At 34.2% G+C, this 17,832-nt stretch overlaps 2 protein-coding genes across 7 annotated transcripts; one reads left to right on the top strand and one right to left on the bottom strand.

Moving 5' to 3' along the window:
- Positions 1–783: 783 nt before the first annotated feature.
- LOC139816573 (F-box/LRR-repeat protein 4-like) lies at positions 784–10,904 on the bottom strand. 2 transcript variants are annotated; one of them, XM_071784173.1, is made up of 9 exons: positions 10,764–10,904; positions 8,464–8,636; positions 5,780–6,253; positions 4,055–4,279; positions 3,281–3,416; positions 2,686–3,187; positions 2,444–2,603; positions 1,977–2,358; positions 784–1,886 (listed from the first exon to the last, which is right to left on the bottom strand). In XM_071784173.1, the coding sequence occupies exons 4-9, from the start codon at positions 4,268–4,270 to the stop codon at positions 1,570–1,572; spliced, it is 1,713 nt and encodes a 570-aa protein (XP_071640274.1). In that variant the 5' UTR covers positions 4,271–4,279; positions 5,780–6,253; positions 8,464–8,636; positions 10,764–10,904; the 3' UTR covers positions 784–1,569. The 2 variants fall into 2 exon arrangements, with proteins under 2 accessions (XP_071640274.1, XP_071640275.1); XM_071784174.1 differs by lacking the exons at positions 8,464–8,636; positions 10,764–10,904 and adding an exon at positions 7,660–7,966.
- A 2,231-nt stretch (positions 10,905–13,135) lies between these two features.
- Positions 13,136–16,751, top strand: LOC139816008 (protein transport protein Sec61 subunit alpha-like). Of its 5 annotated transcripts, none has more exons than XM_071783292.1 (8): positions 13,136–13,378; positions 13,485–13,695; positions 13,769–13,958; positions 14,033–14,247; positions 14,448–14,626; positions 14,828–14,958; positions 15,044–15,190; positions 15,268–16,751. In XM_071783292.1, exons 1-3 carry the CDS (start codon positions 13,313–13,315, stop codon positions 13,942–13,944), a joined length of 453 nt encoding a protein of 150 aa, XP_071639393.1. In that variant the 5' UTR covers positions 13,136–13,312; the 3' UTR covers positions 13,945–13,958; positions 14,033–14,247; positions 14,448–14,626; positions 14,828–14,958; positions 15,044–15,190; positions 15,268–16,751. The 5 variants fall into 5 exon arrangements, with proteins under 5 accessions (XP_071639393.1, XP_071639394.1, XP_071639398.1 ...); XM_071783293.1 differs by having other exon boundaries at positions 14,036–14,247; XM_071783296.1 differs by having other exon boundaries at positions 13,137–13,378; positions 14,141–14,247.
- The last annotated feature ends 1,081 nt before the right edge of the window (positions 16,752–17,832 follow it).

The raw sequence follows: 17,832 nt of genomic DNA on the forward strand, positions 1-17,832 counted from the left end.
AATTGGTAACATTATTGGTAGTAATATAGCAGACGTAAAGATCATGGAGCACCTCGGAGTATTTTTGAAGTGTGCTGAAGTGATATATGAAGTGGTTATTTTATGCAAATATCTTTTTATTTGGAAATGGCACGCAAAAATTCTCAGCGTGTCATTTCTCGCTTCTGACGTCACAATTAATCTTATGTGATAGCGGAAAGAGGCCAAGAGCCTTAATATAGTTTGCCTTAATATTTCGCTAAACAACTATTTCAAGCAAAAAAATGACCATCTGCCAAAAAAGTCAAATTACAAAAAAGAAAAAAGAAGATAAAACTGTTCGAAAATAAATTATAAATAAATGTGGATGTCTCGTTTTTATTAGGTATTAACTTCTTTTACAATCTAGTTCGCTAGATAATTTTTAAAAAGTAAATTGCAACATATATAATATATGTATATATATATCCCAAAAGGGTTAACAAAACTATTAAAATTATCATTCAATTGTATAGATGGACACATGCGGATATCTTTCCTTCCATTCGTTAACCAAACAATCGTCAATGTTACAGGCTAAGAGACGAAACTCTTGCAGTTTTGGACATTGTTCCAAAATAGTAAAACACTTATCAGGTGTAACAAGTTCCCCACAATAAAGTTGTAACTGTTTTAAGTTTTTGCACTGCGTTAATAATTTCAAATTGTGATCAGTGAGAACAATATTGCTTAAAGTAACTAATTCCAGGCGTTGCCAAGAAGAAAGTAATCTGTGCAAGCAATCATCAGCCATTGGACATGTTGGGAATCTGTAACAAAAATCATATAATTATTATAGTATTGCAATTACAAAAAGTGTGCAAATTAGAAATTTCCTCGTTATTACAGATTACTACCATTGCTCCTATTCAGAGCAATTTAACATTTTATTTCGCTCATAAAGCTTTCTCTTATGAAGAAGCTTGTATTTTGCTTGATGTATAATTATTAGTATTTATTAATTTAGCTCTCTCATAGAGAAAGCTTTATGAACCAAATAAAATAGGAGCAATGGTAGCGATCGATCTGTAATAATGAGGAAACGAGTTCCTAATTTGCACACTTTTTTCAAATTTTAAGTTTAATTTTTTTATGAATTGATAGAAGATCAGCTTAGCACAAGTGGGGTTTTACAATCGACGCAATGTCAAATCGAAGTTAACTTTGGAGTTCAGGCTATACAGTTTATATATGGATTCCACATATGGACCTTTGATCGCGTATAAAACTAGGTATAATCAACCAAATCTTAAAGAATTATATATGAAATAAAGGTAGAAAGGACTGAAGAATAAAATGGAATTGTAAATAGCAAAATATCTCAAAATTTGCGGAAGTTAGAGCTACCACGGACATTTCTCAAAACATTCAAAATTTTTATAAAGTTAAAGAACTTCTTTTTATATACAAGAAACACAACTTTCTCTATGAAGAAGCGCAAAGAAAATTAATGTAACTTTTTCAAGATCCTTAAAATGCAAGAGAAGCAAATACAAATTTCAATAAAAAATATAGTAAACATGTATTTAAAAAAAATTAAGAAGCACACACTTACTTGGGAAAATACACTTTTCGTACATTCTTACAGTCAGCGAGAACGTCAATATCCTGCGATGTAAAATTAATACAGTCCTCTAAACGTATTACTTCCAAGTTAGGACAAAATTTTATAAACTGTGTTGTGGCTCTACTCAAGAATGTATATCTAAAATCGACATCACGCATCCGTTGATTTTTTTGCAGTATTTTGTGAAGGCGTCCGACTCTTATATTTGTACGACAAAGGTTTAAATATTCCAAATTATTTAATTTCTCGAGATACGAAAATCCTTCGTCGTCTATGCGATTACAACAATCTAGATTTAATTCTAAAAAAAAAAAATATGTGTTAGGCATATACAATTTATCAATAATCCCGACAATCACATGTTTCATGTACTTTATATGTATATACGTACCTTTCAAATTTACACATATCTCTGAAATTTTAAGTAGGGCAAGATTATTGATAGAACAGCATTTTTCTAATCTTAAGTGCGTCAAACGTCTGCCACAATTATCAAGAAAGTTATTAAAATCCTCAACACTAAATATGCTTTTTGTAAGATCTAACTGCTGCAAATATTTACATCTAGATGTAAAGTAACAAAATATATTGCTCATATCGCGTTCTGCCATATCTAGCCGAATATTCCCAAAATACTTTGCGAAACAGTGTATATTCAAACGTGTATAGAGTCGAGGGTCTCGTATCAAATCATTGAAGCGTTTATTTACATAATTCAAGCGGCATAACGTCATCAGATCCAAGTTTTTTAATATTATTAGTAGTATTTCATCCTGCAAAAATAAAATATAAAACTTTAATACACGAGATGACATTGCAATAAATATTATAAAAAGTAGGCTTCTTAGAATACTTTACAGGAAGGTCAGATATATTGCGACGTGATAGCTCCTTGGATTCATCTGAAGAGAGTTTTATACGTTTTGCACAATTCGAATGACGAATTACCTCCAGAGATACATTTTTGTGGATCAAATTCTTTCTCAAAATACTCCCCTTAGAAACCCTTCTTATGTAGCTGCAAATAACATCGGAACAAATTTATTTTTATTATTAACGAAGATAGAGATTTTAATATTACTTAATGTTGATAATAATACCTTCCATCCTTGCAATATTCCATTATAATGCAATATTCAGAAAAATGTCGTTGCAGATAATCTATATCTAAGTGTGCATTTTTGAAATCTGCTGTTAAATTATGAATATCCTCATGGTGTGGAAAGTACATGCAATTAATTTCCTTTAACAGATTACTTAAACTCTTCTCATAATTTCTAGGACGAACCAACTCTGACGTACCGATAAGCGTCACAGCGTCTACCTTTGTGTAAGGAGGTACTTTACAGAAATCTGTACCTCTGTCTTTAAAAAATAGTCTTAGCATTTTCGTTTTAAAGTCACGCGGGTGTGATAAGGGTGGAGAAAATAATCTTGATGTCGGGGGTACAATCTCAGACTTATCATCAGTTCCCCACAATTTAAACCACTTATTATTAGAATCATCTTGAGCCAAAATTTGAATTACGTCTCCAGGATTGCTTCGTGACATTTCGTATATAGAAACTCTGATTGGATATACAGCTTCATGAAACTCGATATCTTCAAAAAAATATATATATAATTATACTTTTTTCTCAACAAAAACGTATCTTCTTTAACAATATCTTACTTGTGAATTCAGGTATTACATACCAATATAATTATTTCCGATCGGTCTTTCATGTTGATGCCGTGGTGGCCGTAGTATACTATGATAAGTTGTCATGGATTCTTGGTATTGCCACGGAGTTATTGAAATGTCGATATCATTATTCCATCGATTCAATTTCTGTTTTGAAAAGTCAAAATGTATCAAACCGTAGAAAAATTCTTGTAGCATATAAATTCAGATTCCGATTACTTTGTACAGGACAATATAACGGATAATACACATACTATGAAATATGTTCCTCCATTGAAACACGAAGAATAAAATAGGATATTTATTTAGTTTAAAGGAGCAACCTTCTCCGACCTTGACCTTGACATATATATTATAGGGAGCACTCTCCTGAATAACCTTTCAAAGGTTTTAGCCGTCGTTCGTTATTTATTAAAACGTTATTAACAAAAAAGTTTGAGAAATATAATAGTGCTAATTAAGGAAAGTCAATTTGCTGATATGTGTTTATAGACAGTATACATGTGGGCGGAAGAAGGATTCAGCTTCTTCCTTTTTATGTATAAGTCTATATATATACACCTCGTTATACTATACATGCTTATTACGTACTAGAGTTCTATCTATAATACGGTGTTAAAGTAAAATCTATATTCTATTTATATCTTTTGTTAATAACTTTTTAATCAATAACGACTGCTAAATCTTTGAAATGTTATTCAGAAGAGAGATCTTGGCTACATATGTCAAAGTTAAAGTCGCGGAGGGAAATTCATCTATTTAAATATTTCTATTTAAATAATTACCTGAAATGGTTCTTCATAGTTTGAAAATTTGGGTGGTCCAATTATGTCAGGGGCAGTATAAAATACACTGTAATTAAAGTGGATTTTAACGTATCTTTTCTTCACAAATTGATAGATGAAGTCAACTCTAATATCCTCTTCTCCCACGGATTTTCTGCCGATATAAGGATATCGACCACAACTCTCACCATATAAAATTTGGTAATTGGATGCCATATTTTCTCTCTGAAAAAAGACCAAAAATATGGAGAATTATAATCCTTGCTTTTGTAGCATATGCTAAAATGCATTATAATATCATATATTTGTAATTATAGCATAAAGATTGTATAATCTAAATTCATCTTCCTTCTATTCACATTGCTAATACTGACACTATTGTCTGCATGTGTATTACGTAATGTAAACTATAGATTTTTAGTTAACTAAAGATTTTAATTAACAATACATTGCAAATCTTGTTCTACAGAGAATAGTGTACCATCCATATATAGCATCTATTTTTAAAAACATTAATTTTTACTGAAACTATAATTTCTTTACTTTTCTATTAACAAATTGTATTATTATTATAGAATATTATGAATAAATTGTTAACAAATAATTATTTTATATATTTTAATTTTGATCTCAATATTCTGCATTGTAACATATTCTTTTTCATGAAATAGATAGATGTATTTATTTATTTTGTAACGATGCACCCTTGTCAACGCATCGTCTCCCGGTTAACACCCGCCGGATGCCTCCCGACCATCCGTCGGGCGAGGATAATGGCTCCTGCACACAGGACGCGGCAGCGCGGCATTGCGGCAACGCGGCACCGCGGTAACCAATTACCGTCTTGCCTTTCCGTTCTACTTTTGAAAGTAGTACGGAAAGGCAGATGGTGATTGGTTACCGCGGTGCCGCGTTGCCGCAATGCCGCGCTGCCGCGTCCTGTGTGCAGGAGCCATAAGGCGCGGGTGCGCCCACCTTTTTTAAGTGACTCAAAATTATCGTGTGCACGAGCGTTTGCGGCCCCGACGAACCGTGACGGGAGCCGATCTCCGCCGAGTGCGAGCGCGCGTAATTCATCTGCACTGCTCCGCCGCGTGGCTCGCACGAAGATCGGCCTCTTCACCGAATCTACCGATCCCTTTATAAAAATCGGCGCTGCGGCGAAAGAAGACACTTCGACTCGAGATCAGCAACCGATCCGCTGCTCCCGAAGAAGAGAGACCTAACCAGAACCTCCTAGGGCGACACGCAAAACGGGGTCCAGTAATCTGTGCCTCGTCCAAGAAGTCTTGGTCGTCACCCGAACTTCCGTAGTCTGACTTCCCGGGTCGATTGAGCGAGGTGAGCGCATGGCAAACGCACGTGGCGGGAAGTAAGGCGAGGAGCGAACTTGAGAGACGGGTCGTGGAAAACGAGGTGGAAAAGCTGAAGGAAGGGATCGGGAGAGCAAGGAAAAGATTGGAAGAGAGGGAGGGTGAATAAAAGTAAGTAAGGGAGTAGGAGGAGAAAGGCAGGATATGGGTTTAAGATTTTCCGAAATGTATTTTTTATATATCTTACTCAATGTATCTTTTATCTCATTTTCCGATACATATGTTATAACATGTTCTACTACCACGTGGTACTGTGTTTCACACGGTAGAAGAACATACGGCATACACACGTTCACGTGCACCAAAGAAGAAAAATTGCAAAATTTAAATTGCTTACGTTCGCTACACTTACGCTATTAAGAATACTCTAAGACCGCATTCGACTGTACGTCCGCACTCTTCAACAGCTAGGCGAGAAAAGACCTCGACCTATCTCGACCTTTTCTTCTAGTATTTCAGGTAGCAGAGTGACGTCAAATATTTTTGGACGTCATCTTGCTACCTGCATGGGATACGCAGCGAGCGCCTGGGCGGTCATGCCATGCACCATGCACATCTGCCATCTTCTTTCTCTTTCTATCATGTAGCTGTCTTTTTCTTTCTCTCTCTTCCGCTCAACGGAAACTTTCTCTTTTAATGTAAATTGCAACTCGACCGATCATCACTGGGTTGCGTTCGAAAACTTCACGCGGGCGCACACCAGCACTGTTATTCTGTCTTTGTTCAATTTTTAGTAAGTAACAAAGATGGAACGACGCGCTGTGCATCCGAGTAAAGTTTTCGAACGCAGTTCTGATGATCCAGATCCAGAGTGAGCATAGCGTACCTGAAAATAAAAAAGTAAGATTAGTAAAGGAAGCAAATTAAAACTTTAAAAATGATTGCAATACGTTATAAACAATGTAATGAGCAGGGAATTAAATAAAATTATTGTGATTTATGAATTTTAATAGAATAACACGTATTGGCATTTGCATCATTGAAATAATTAGAAAGAAGCGTAATAAGGGTACGTAATTGATTTAGAGAAGAGAAATGGATCATGCGTCACAGAAATAATATTCAAGAACAAAATATGTTTTATGTATAAAAGTGATAATGCGCAAAGGTATATTGAGTATTTGCAGTGTATTGAGTTCAGGTCCGTGGGTTCGCTAACGATCGATATAAGCCTATAAATGACTGTGCAGGACAGTTATCCTTGCGGGATGCAGGATACTCTCCCTGATCCATACACAATACAGAATCTCCGTATAACAATGCCGAACAACCGCTGGCTAACGGCGGAAAATGCAGATCATACGAATGGGAGTAACGAACTGTATACCGCGGCACACAAATTATAGTGGTGACTGTATCGTCGAAAACCTCTTCAACATGAAGAAGTTTCCCAGTTTCGGAAAAGTGAAATAAACAAGTCGTAATTTTGAGCCAAGGGAAATAATTCTTTATTGACTCATGGGGGAAAAGCCTGTTAAGGCATAAAAACCCCCTGAGATTGTGTGATATACAATTGGATGAATAGTTAGAGAATACGTGTATACAAAGAATTAATAGCGACACTCGGTATCGCGAACGGGGCCCCGTAATCGAGACTCGGCTCTTTCGCGTGCTCGAGACTCGGCTCGATCGCGTATTCGTGTATGAGACTCGGCTCTTTCTACGTGAAATAATATCACCGTATAAATGATCGTTTGCGAAGAAGGGCGCGATGGACTGACTATTCCAAGAAGATTCGCGTGACTAATTGATTTTTTCGTTGCCTAGTTAATTAACAAATTCAACCGCGACAATTGAATTGCGCTCGACGCTCCTGCGATGGTTCGATCATCGCCGCCTCGTGTTCCATGGAACAGTGATTAACTTTATTTCAGTATACGTTTCCTCAAATGTAATAAATCGCACTAAAGAAAATCGCAGACCACGTTGCGACCCGGAAATCGAGAACGGTCGAGAATCTGCAAATGCGCATGCAGGAGCCTGCAGGGTGCAGGCTTGAGGCACAGTATATTGAGGCTCGTGCGTGCAGCCCGGCGTTCATTCTCGTGTCGTACTTACGTCCTCCTCGACAGGGTCGTGTAATACATTCTTTGTTGCGTCGCACGTTGTCGCAGTTTATCTTTGTAATACTTCTTGTGTTAATGAGTTGTAGATTAACCGAACGATAATTTCTGTCGGACGAAAAGGGCGAGCCTGTGAACGGCCTTATTACATTTAACAACGAGCATCTACCTTTTATACGCGAGAGCTGCTGAGAGAGACGGACAAGGAACGACGCATCAGGAAAGTTCTGGAACATCCTTTCGAGCTCGGTAGAAGCTACCATTCTCCGCAAACGAGAGAGTGTATTAGTGAGCCTGGTCGCGATGACCACCCATTAGAGAACGTATTCACTAGTATCGACAGTACTCAGGTAACAATACAAGAGAGAGAGAGTCCTGACGAGCCTGGTCGCGACGACCAACCATTACACGAGCGTACAAACTGAGGATTCTTCATCCGTGAGAAAGACTAGATTAATCTTCGTGGTTCATTATTCAATATTGTGAACATTGAGCTCAGTAGACATATTAATATAATACGTTTCTTCTTGTGAGGTTGCAACCGCCATTAAAGTTTTTTTATTTCAATATAAAGTTTATTACATATTATCAGAATATATTTCTCTAACAATAACGTATTGATTCTTGTAAATCGAAATTTGATTATATTAAGCGTTTCTTCTTGTAAATATTATTATCATTAATTATCTCGTGCGATTCGAGTATAGATCTTTCGTTTACGTTTCAATAAGTAATCTTGCGTGTGTTCTTTTTTCAAGAAAGATAATAAATACTTTTAGATAAATTATTGCAAGCGATATTTGTATTCTTTTAATGAGAATTAGTGTGTCAATATCTATGATCAAGGATTATTCATCTGATATATCTGACTACTCATTGAGCTTACTAGTTATATTTCTTCTTTCATTTTTTCATTTGTTATTAGTGAAATTAATTATAAGTGCTCCTAAAGGAGAAACGCATGCTCTTATACCTATGTGTGCGCTGGTCACAACACCTGTTGCTGGGTCTAGTCTGCGTATATACTGATTATATATATCAACAAAATATAACTTCTGAGTACGCTCGTCCCAATGAGGGCCCTTGGAAAGGCCGTAAACGGGTGTCACCTTCTCAACAGTCACACTCGCGCAGCTTTCAGCTTCCCTGCAAATAGGATTATTGTACATTACACATTTTGTAAAAGGTCTAAAAACTAATTATTAATGCTCAGTACGTAGATATACAAACATGCGTCAAGAATGACACTCCTGATTTATTTATATCGACCATTATCATCTGTTTTAATTAAAGTGCTCTTTAGAGTTAGAGTTTTCAATACCCTCGATCATTCCAATCAATGGAAATTATGTATTGCGTGGCATTAATACAAACAAAATATATATAAGTTTTACAAAACGCAACATAACGTCAAAAAAACACAACATATAAAGGATATAAGTTAATTATGTATGTGAAGTTAGCCCCGCACTTTTTGAATTTTTAGTTTTTTTTTATTGTGCCGTATTGTGCTACGTTTGTGCTGTATTGTGCCGCAAACCGCAACTCCGTAACTCAAAGCGTATTCGAGAAAATTAAAAAAAACAAAATTTTTGATAGCCCCGCACTTTTCGAATTTTCAGTTTTTTTTTATTGTGCCGTATTGTGCTGGATTTGTGCTGACTTGTGCCGCAAACGAGAGATTGATAACTTCGATAACAATTAAGAAAAAAAATAAAAACAAAATTATACTAGCCCCGCACTTTTATCGAAATAAACCCATTTTTTTTTGGTTGATAGATAATAATTTGTGCCACGTTGTGCCGTTGGAACTAACTCGATATCTCTTTTCCTTGGGCAGATAAAAAATATTAAATTTTTAAACAAAATAACAATTAATTACTTTTAAAACGCATTTATCAAACTTCTGTAAACTGTGCTGAGTTTCGCTAGATGAGTACAACAAAAAAATGGCCAAAAATGCATAGAAAGTTGCAGGGGTTGAAAATAATGGGCTAAGGGAGGGAGAGAAATGGGGATGAGAAAAAAAATTTTACAATTTAAAATTTTTTAAAATTGTGCCGGATTGTGCTAGGCGATTACAATAACTTTTCTTAATGTCAAAATGTCCGCAAGTCGTTAGTTTTCGCAGCACAATCATCTAGATAAAGCAGTTTTTAGGAATTCCAATTTTCAAATTCTTCGCTATAACTTTTGAACCGTGACATTGCCGTGAATGAAATTTTGCGACTTGTGCTGAGTTGTGCTGGAATATCCAAAAATAGACTTTGTCTCTAAATCTTTAATTACAAAGGGCTTACTTATGTTAGAACATGTCAGAGAGATCATAAAATTTACAATGTTATGATAATCATGATTTTATTCATCACTCAAAAGTTACTTTTGAGTTTTACCTTCTACCCGTGTTCTACCAATGTAGATTAACTTTTTTAACTTTTTCTAGTTCTAATAATTGGAAAAAGATTAAAAGTGAGTTAAACCAAGATTAAAATTAATCTGCATTGACAAAAATAAACATTAGCCGGTAGACTCTTTTTTAAGATATAAACATTTTTCTAACGGGGTATTAGATATAAGTAGCAACAAAGTTTATGCAGACAGAGAGGGCAGAAAAGGAAACGTGCCAGATTAGTTGTATTCCTATCAGTTAAAAAATTTCCTTAATGCGCTCATGCAAATTCATACATGCGTTATTGCACTTGTTCGCGGAAAATGAGGGAAAAGTCTAACAATTAGTATCGTAGTAATTGTTTGAAAATAGGTATCCGCGATATATTTTTTAATAATGTTTATTATTGGCTGAATCTCGAAGCTATGGAGTGACTTAACTTAACATCTTTGTGATCAAGGTTTAACCGATTACTGATTTCTCTTTTTATAATTATACATATGCTCGGGAAAACAGAATTTTATTATACACATCCCAACTTTGATCAATATTTTTTTTGCATGGAAACATTTTCATCCTATAAATACTTCGATTAGGATGAGTCGATTTAAGTACTTACAATTAGCACAACTCAACAGCAATCTCTGTTGCTATTTTTTGCCACATATGCACACATTTTACACGAATGTTACACACCTATTATATACACACATGCTATTACATTTATTTTTTAAGCCCTTTAATTGAAAAATCCAACTTTTATTTCTCATTGTTTCACCAGGAGGAGATATATTGCGTGACACATGCGTTAATACCGACTTCCGTTTTATCAACATGCGTGCGTGGCACTTCCAATTTGTGGATGCAGTGTCCCTTTCACTTACCTGCCAGAGATGAGGGCGACGAGAACGCACGCCAAGAACACGTTTTTAAAAATTATCTTTCTCATGACGTATTTCGTCGCAGTGCTCGATTGGAAAGGAATGTTCTCTTTCAGGGTAGGCTGGAAAGAAGCAAATAAAACCTAAACGCACCGGCTATACTTCTTATATATATGTATGTGAGCGCTCCTACCTTCCCCGGTTCGGTCGGAATCTACGGAGGAGTTTCACGCTTTACGAATTGCGATGAATCAGCATTTAGAGTGGGGCAAAAAAACTTTTTTCTACGCCCAATCTACTATGCGTGCATCCTGGAGAAATGACATTAAGAAGCGGGTCCAAAAATGCGTTAAATAAACTTTTTATCATATAAAAATTACTTTTGAGCACCAAAATGGCTCATTAACGGAAGAAGATGATAAAAACTAAAAATATTGACATAATTTACGAAATTTTGAATGCAATGCGTGAGCGGAAGATATTAACGGATTTCAAAATCCTTTTTTATTTGGAATTCGTATTCATAAATAACAATTTTTTCGCGCTATTGCTATATTGTGCGCACAATCGAAAGTTTTCTGTTTCATCCTAAGTGTAAAAACATATTTATAACAGTAAAAATAGTGATAGTAGTAGCAGTAGAAGATAATATTCATATTGACCGAAAATTTTCCATTCCGCCCTAAGTGTAGGAGATAATATATATTGACCGAAGATTTTCCGTTCCACCCTAAGTGCTGACAAATAAATAACAGTGATAATGGTAGTAGAGAGATAACATTGACTGACATACACAAATTACCTTGCCCCATTTTTTCTTTTCTTTTTAAACAATAATTCGCGAATTGTCGCGTCATTTGGTGCATGAAAAATGGGATGTTTTAACGATCGATATTACTTACGCCGCCGCGCCGCGCCGTTGCGATAATAATCTTTGACAAAGAAAGAACTGCGGATATTGATTGTGATAATTTGTGAAGATGTATTGCCCAAGCTTTCGCGACGAGGCGTACGATGCTGCGAAATAAAAATTTATAAATTAGTTTTATATGGATGCGTTTATATAAACACTTTTGTATAGATAATAACATGAATAATATAATTCATTAAATTGATATTAAAGATGATGAATTTCTTTCGCGTCAGAAATGCTTTCGTCTTTCGTGGCAACAGGAACAATATAAGTATAAGGGTTAGCGCGTGTGAGCATTATTGAATTATTTAAGACGTTACACGTATATCTGATTATGCAAATCAGCGCGCATTGGCTAAAGCAAATTAACATTAGACGCACCATAATAAGCGTAAGATATGTTTTTGATCTACAACGTTGTCAATCTTATAAAACATATATTTGATATTCAAAAACAATCCGTAAAATATGGAAGAAGTAAAATATTAGATAGATTTGTAGTGAATTATAAAAATTATCCGATAACAATTAATGATACATAAAATTAATGTTGAAGGAGTAATAAATCCTGGATATATGCGCGTCTGTGTACATACGTAAATGAAAGCGAGATAACGAGAGTGATGAATTAGTCGATTGTAACAGGGGACATTTGTTATACTTCTTTCTGCATAAAATATGAGCCCCTGACCGACATGTCCGGATGTTCAATCATGCGATCGCTACAAGGAAACAAGGCGAGAAATTACGTAATTTATACTTCATGTAAAAATGTAAGTGTTATACAAACTGCGACACGTACAGGTTCTTTTTTTTATGTAATTGCGGTATTATGCAAATTATGGAAACTTCGAAAAACTTCTCAATTTCGACGATGGCGAGTTTTATTCATGCAGGATAGAAATACATTTACAATTCTTTTATTTTCAGACAATAAAATAAAGAAATTTTACTTGAGAGAATGAAAGAGAACATATTTTAATTAATAAATTTAATTTAATTAAAATGATAATAATCATATATAATGACACGTAATAATTCTTAGAGTTTTGTTGTACTAAAAATTAGTTACAGAATGTGATAACTAATAATATGCACTGTGTTGTTGCATTAAAAACTTATTGATATTATACTGTTCTTATTATTTATAAACTCAGAAAAACAATTAAATCTCTTTGCAGTTACACGCAGTTAAATTTCGCATTTGAAATAGCGTGAAACATTTTTTGAGCCTGCTGTTATGCAATCCGTCGTGCATCGCTGCATAAAGCCAAATAAGTTATGCAGGAGCGATCGAAAAATTTGTATCGACGCTCTTCGATTATTATCCTTGGGGTCATCTCGAGAGAAGGGAAAACTTACCTAGAATCGATACAATCTTTTAATTACAGTCGATTATCGACCGGCCCGCGCGGCGCGTTATCTGGCAGTGGGCGGCGGAAGCGTGCCGGCCAACAGCCAACATCATTAGGTCCGTGACATAATTGTAATAAGGTGTATGTAAAATCGATTTTGATTGAAACTAGAATGTTCCTTGACATCTTTTTTCTCGTACTTTACTTTTAATATCTCTGCAGCATCTTAATGTATCTTAATCATATTAAGAAGGAGTTATGTTTCTCTATCTCTTCAGAGATCCATGCAGTTCAGAGAAAAAGTACTATGGACAGCAATTACATTATTTATCTTCTTAGTATGTTGCCAGGTGAGTTGATGGACCTTTGTTTTAAATAATAATGCAGAAGGAAATTGGGTTAAAATAGTTTGAACCGTCGCAAATAAATACAAATGCATAATCTTGTTATTTTCAGATTCCGTTGTCCGATATCATGTCTTCGGACGGCGCGGATCCATTCTATTGGATTCGTGTGATACTTGCATCAAACAGAGGAACCCTTATGGAATTGGGTATCTCGCCGATCGTTACTTCGGGTCTTATTATGCAACTGCTTCATGGTGCGAAGATTATTGAGGTCGGCGATACTCCAAAAGATAGAGCGTTATTCAACGGCGCGCAGAAATGTAAGTACATATTTATTTCAGTATGGTACTGCTCAAATGGAGCAGCAATAACGTTTGTTTTATTTTAATGCAGTATTTGGCATGGTTATTACCGTTGGACAAGCCATTGTGTATGTAATGACCGGAATGTACGGTGATCCGACTGAAATTGGGGCTGGTGTTTGTCTCCTGATTTTCATCCAGTTATTCGTCGCTGGACTTATCGTATTGCATCCACTAAAAAGGGAGTTTTATAAGTTCAACACCTAAGGGGGTGAAACGAGGTAAAATATGTTTTCACGAATTTCTCCATATCTCTTAGGCCGATGAGATTTTTACTTGGTTTTTTTATTTAAAGTAGTTACATACCGTAACGAAACACGGGTATCAAGCTATATCAATAAATACCGATACAATTTATATTGTCCGTCTACCATACTTGCAATAAAAACTACTTTGGATGCAGGACGATTAACGGATAGGGCGTTGGTATGGCACTTGGTTTAAGAGAACCTTTGAACACGAATAAATTATAAAAGGAAAATCGTGTGTCGTTCCTTGAGCAAGGATCAAGTAAGAAAATCACGTACTTTTTGCAATTCTGTTTACAAGTTTCATTTACATTTTTATCGAAAATTATATGTATATTATCGGATTTTATATTACAATTCACGATTATACATATGTAGTTACTACATTTTTGTTAGCTGAACGTCTAGTGCCATCGATATCTTTTAAAACAAAGGCATTAATTCTTTTATTTCCTCTGTCAGATGATAGTGATATGATATTCAGCCTAGACGAGGATCGTCTCGAGAACAATGTTACATCTGACAATGCAACACGCACTTGTATAGGAAATCCCGCCACTTTAAGTGGCACCCCTATATAAAAGCAAAGACCACGCTCACCTTTACGTTTAAAATCATTCACTACTCATAAACGTAAACATGTAAGAATTTTTTCTTAAAAGAAAAAAAAATATATGTTATATAATTTAATATTTGCACTTCCTGATATCGTTTCCTGATATTTTCAAGTTTTCAACGTATATTTTTAAATTTATAACGCTAAGCGTTAAAAAACGCAAGAATTTTCTTTATGTTTTAATTTATTTTATTTTAATTTTTTTTTATATTTTAATTATTTACAGGTGCCTTCAAAAGGAAAATACAGGGTAGATATAACGCTTTTATTTTATCTACCAGGTGGAAGGATAGAGAGATATCAAGGCAACCTAAATTTCTATTTCATTCTTGAAAGTACATCGATTCGATACGGGAGGTGAATGAGTTTATAATGATGATTAATCTCAACGGACTGTTAGAAATTCAACTATTAACATCCTGATGATGATGATGTGTTACAGAATGGTGGATTGATTGGTTTCATCCACAGTTTCGTAATGGAAGTTTTGGCAATTGTTCGCGCGGACATTACGGCATTAGGCGGTAACGCTATGGTAGCGTTCTTTATGACGCAGTGTGTGCTTCTTCACAGCCCTCACAAAAATCAAGTTAGTAAAAAACATTATTTTTCCTGCATACACGTTTCCACGCTGGTTGTATATTTCATGAAAAAATATGTTTCCAGGGTCAATGTCTCATTAATGTGGGTGGCGATGTCGTAACGGTATCTTATTATGCGGATGAGAAGCACAGTGTTGTTTCAAATTGCTGACCCCAACCTCCACATTTGGCACCACCATGAACGACTATTTAATAACGGCAATTAATGCTGTTAAAAAAAATATATATATGTGTATATATTTACCAGTATCAATGATGTTATAGATAGGATCGTGTATAGCGGTTCTGTGAGACTTTCATTGCATTGTGCAATACCTAATCTCAAGTATCTCTTCGTAGCAATCGACATTGTTATTTATTAATTTATTTTACAAAGATAAAGAGATTCGATACTTTATTTAACATATTATTTTTTTTATGATTAAATACACTAGAACGTAATGAAACGTGACAAAGGTAAATCAGTCTGTTTTATAGATTTAAAATATCTTGTATATTTAATATCTACTGTGTTACAAAATATTTAAATGGTTTGATATTTATATGAGTTATAGTGACTATATATATTTTATATATATACTAGACACAAAATACATATATATTAAAGAACATTCTTTCGATAAAATATTATATGGAATAATTTTTGTCTCAATCTTCTTGTGTTGCGTTATTCTTTGATATTGGAAAGATAGTCGTCAGTTATTTTAAAAATTAATATTCAAACTTTAATCATTTTTAAATTGCAAACATAAAATTTTAAATTTTTTCAAGGGGGTATATATCATCTCTGAGGCCTAAAAATGATACCTAACTTTGGCAATTTATTTAAGGAGAATAATTTATTTAATTAAAAACTTTTTATAAGAACTTTATTACATAAACCTTAAAGAGCAAAAAAATATTTAAAAAAAACTTTTTATTTTACAAAGTGGTGCCTTAGCCGTATCGCCGAGTTTCTTTTTTAGATATAGACGCTCCCGCGATATACATGTATATTATATCGTTATATTATTATATATTGCTTATTACAGTATAAATCGAGCGTTAAGAAAAATATATCTTTATTGTGCGAATTTGATTTGCCAAACGTAACCGTCAACTGTTTATGCGGTACATGAAAGTCACTTCATATTCTAACAAATAAACAAGTATGTTGTTAAACACGAGAAGATCTAAACGTTGAAGGTAGGACAGTAGGAGAGTAATACCATCAATGTAATACCATCCCTGAGCTCAAGCATCTTATGTTTCCGCAAACAGCCTAAATGCTACGAAACGCGAGGAGGGAGAGTGTATATACTAAGTATAAGATCGACTGAAATGTGCAAACCAGCTGTAGGCCTGTTCTATGACGTAACAATTTATATTATATTCTGTCCTATATACATACAATTTATATTTTAATAACTACTGTTCGAAATTTATAACAAACAAATATTCAAGAGGAAAATTAAAGAAATAAATGTATTAAAAGATTTTTTGTGTAATTTTTTTGTATGATATATTAATGTCATCAGTATCTTCTAAATAAAACTGAATAATTATTCATATGTAATTCTGTTCCTTTAGCTATTCTGCATAGAGATATTAAAATAAAGCTTAATAATATAACAGTAATAATACCTTTACCTATAATATTAAAGCTAAATAGAGCGTACCGCGAGTCTGTATGTCTAGTTAAGACAAGAATTAATTTACGGAAAATTTCGATAAATACTGAAAATTTTAAAATATGTTTATTTTAATAAATAAATTTATTGTTAAATTTCAGTTTTGTATCTTGATATTATTGAATTGTTTGTTATTATTTCAGTTATTTCTTTATTGCAACGTGTTAGAAGATTTATATAATTTTGTTTAAAAATCATCTACTGAAAGACGCATAGTTTACCGAATTTATTTCCGTTTCCAAATTTATCTTCTCGAACAATACAACTTTTTAAATATATTTCTTAATACATGTTTAAGCTATTAAAATTTACTTTACATCGCTGTACCTACTAAATTAGTATATGTACCTATATATATAGATATACACACACACACACACATATATATATATATACATACACAGTACTACGCGTGTAGCGATATATCATTATTAAATTTTTCTGTTGCGTAATATCTGTAATTCTTGTAATCTATAAAGAAATGTCCACTAAATCTAGAAACTCATGAAATTGGGGGCGCATATTTCTTCCTTTCGTAAGCATCCACTGAGAAGGGAGTTTTAAAAATTCAATCCTTAAGGGGGTGAAACGGAGGTAATATTTTTTCACGGATTTCTCAATATCTCTTAGGCCCGGTGAGATATCGACTTGGTTTTTTTATTTAAAGTAGTTACATACCGTAGCGAAACACGGGTATCAAGCTATATCAATAAATACCTATACAATATATATTGTCTGTCGACCGTACTCGCGGTAAAGACTACTTTTGGATGCAGAACGATTGACGGGTAGAGCGTTGGTATGGCATTTGGTTTAGGAGAACCTTTGAACACGAATAAATATAAAAGGAAAATTGTGTGTCGTTCCTTTTGAGCAAGGATCAAGTACGAAAATCAGGTGCTTTTTGCAATTCTGTTTAGTTTTATTTGCATTTTTATCGAGAATTATAATTTTAATTT

The sequence above is a fragment of the Temnothorax longispinosus genome, chromosome 7 (genome assembly GCF_030848805.1).
Source record: "Temnothorax longispinosus isolate EJ_2023e chromosome 7, Tlon_JGU_v1, whole genome shotgun sequence".
NCBI lineage: Eukaryota > Metazoa > Arthropoda > Insecta > Hymenoptera > Formicidae > Temnothorax > Temnothorax longispinosus.

Bases quoted from the DNA above. Each gene is read 5' to 3' on its own strand.
- LOC139816573 (XM_071784173.1), bottom strand. From the start codon at position 4,270: ATGGCATCCAATTACCAAATTTTATATGGTGAGAGTTGTGGTCGATAT. The intron at 2,604-2,685 runs GTATTATTATCA...TGTTATTTGCAG, and splicing joins GAATATTGCAAGGATGGAAG to CTACATAAGAAGGGTTTCTA. The intron at 2,359-2,443 runs GTAAAGTATTCT...TTATTTTTGCAG, and splicing joins GCAATATATCTGACCTTCCT to GATGAAATACTACTAATAAT.
- LOC139816008 (XM_071783292.1), top strand. From the start codon at position 13,313: ATGCAGTTCAGAGAAAAAGTACTATGGACAGCAATTACATTATTTATC. The intron at 13,379-13,484 runs GTGAGTTGATGG...TGTTATTTTCAG, and splicing joins TCTTCTTAGTATGTTGCCAG to ATTCCGTTGTCCGATATCAT. The intron at 13,696-13,768 runs GTAAGTACATAT...ATTTTAATGCAG, and splicing joins ATTCAACGGCGCGCAGAAAT to TATTTGGCATGGTTATTACC.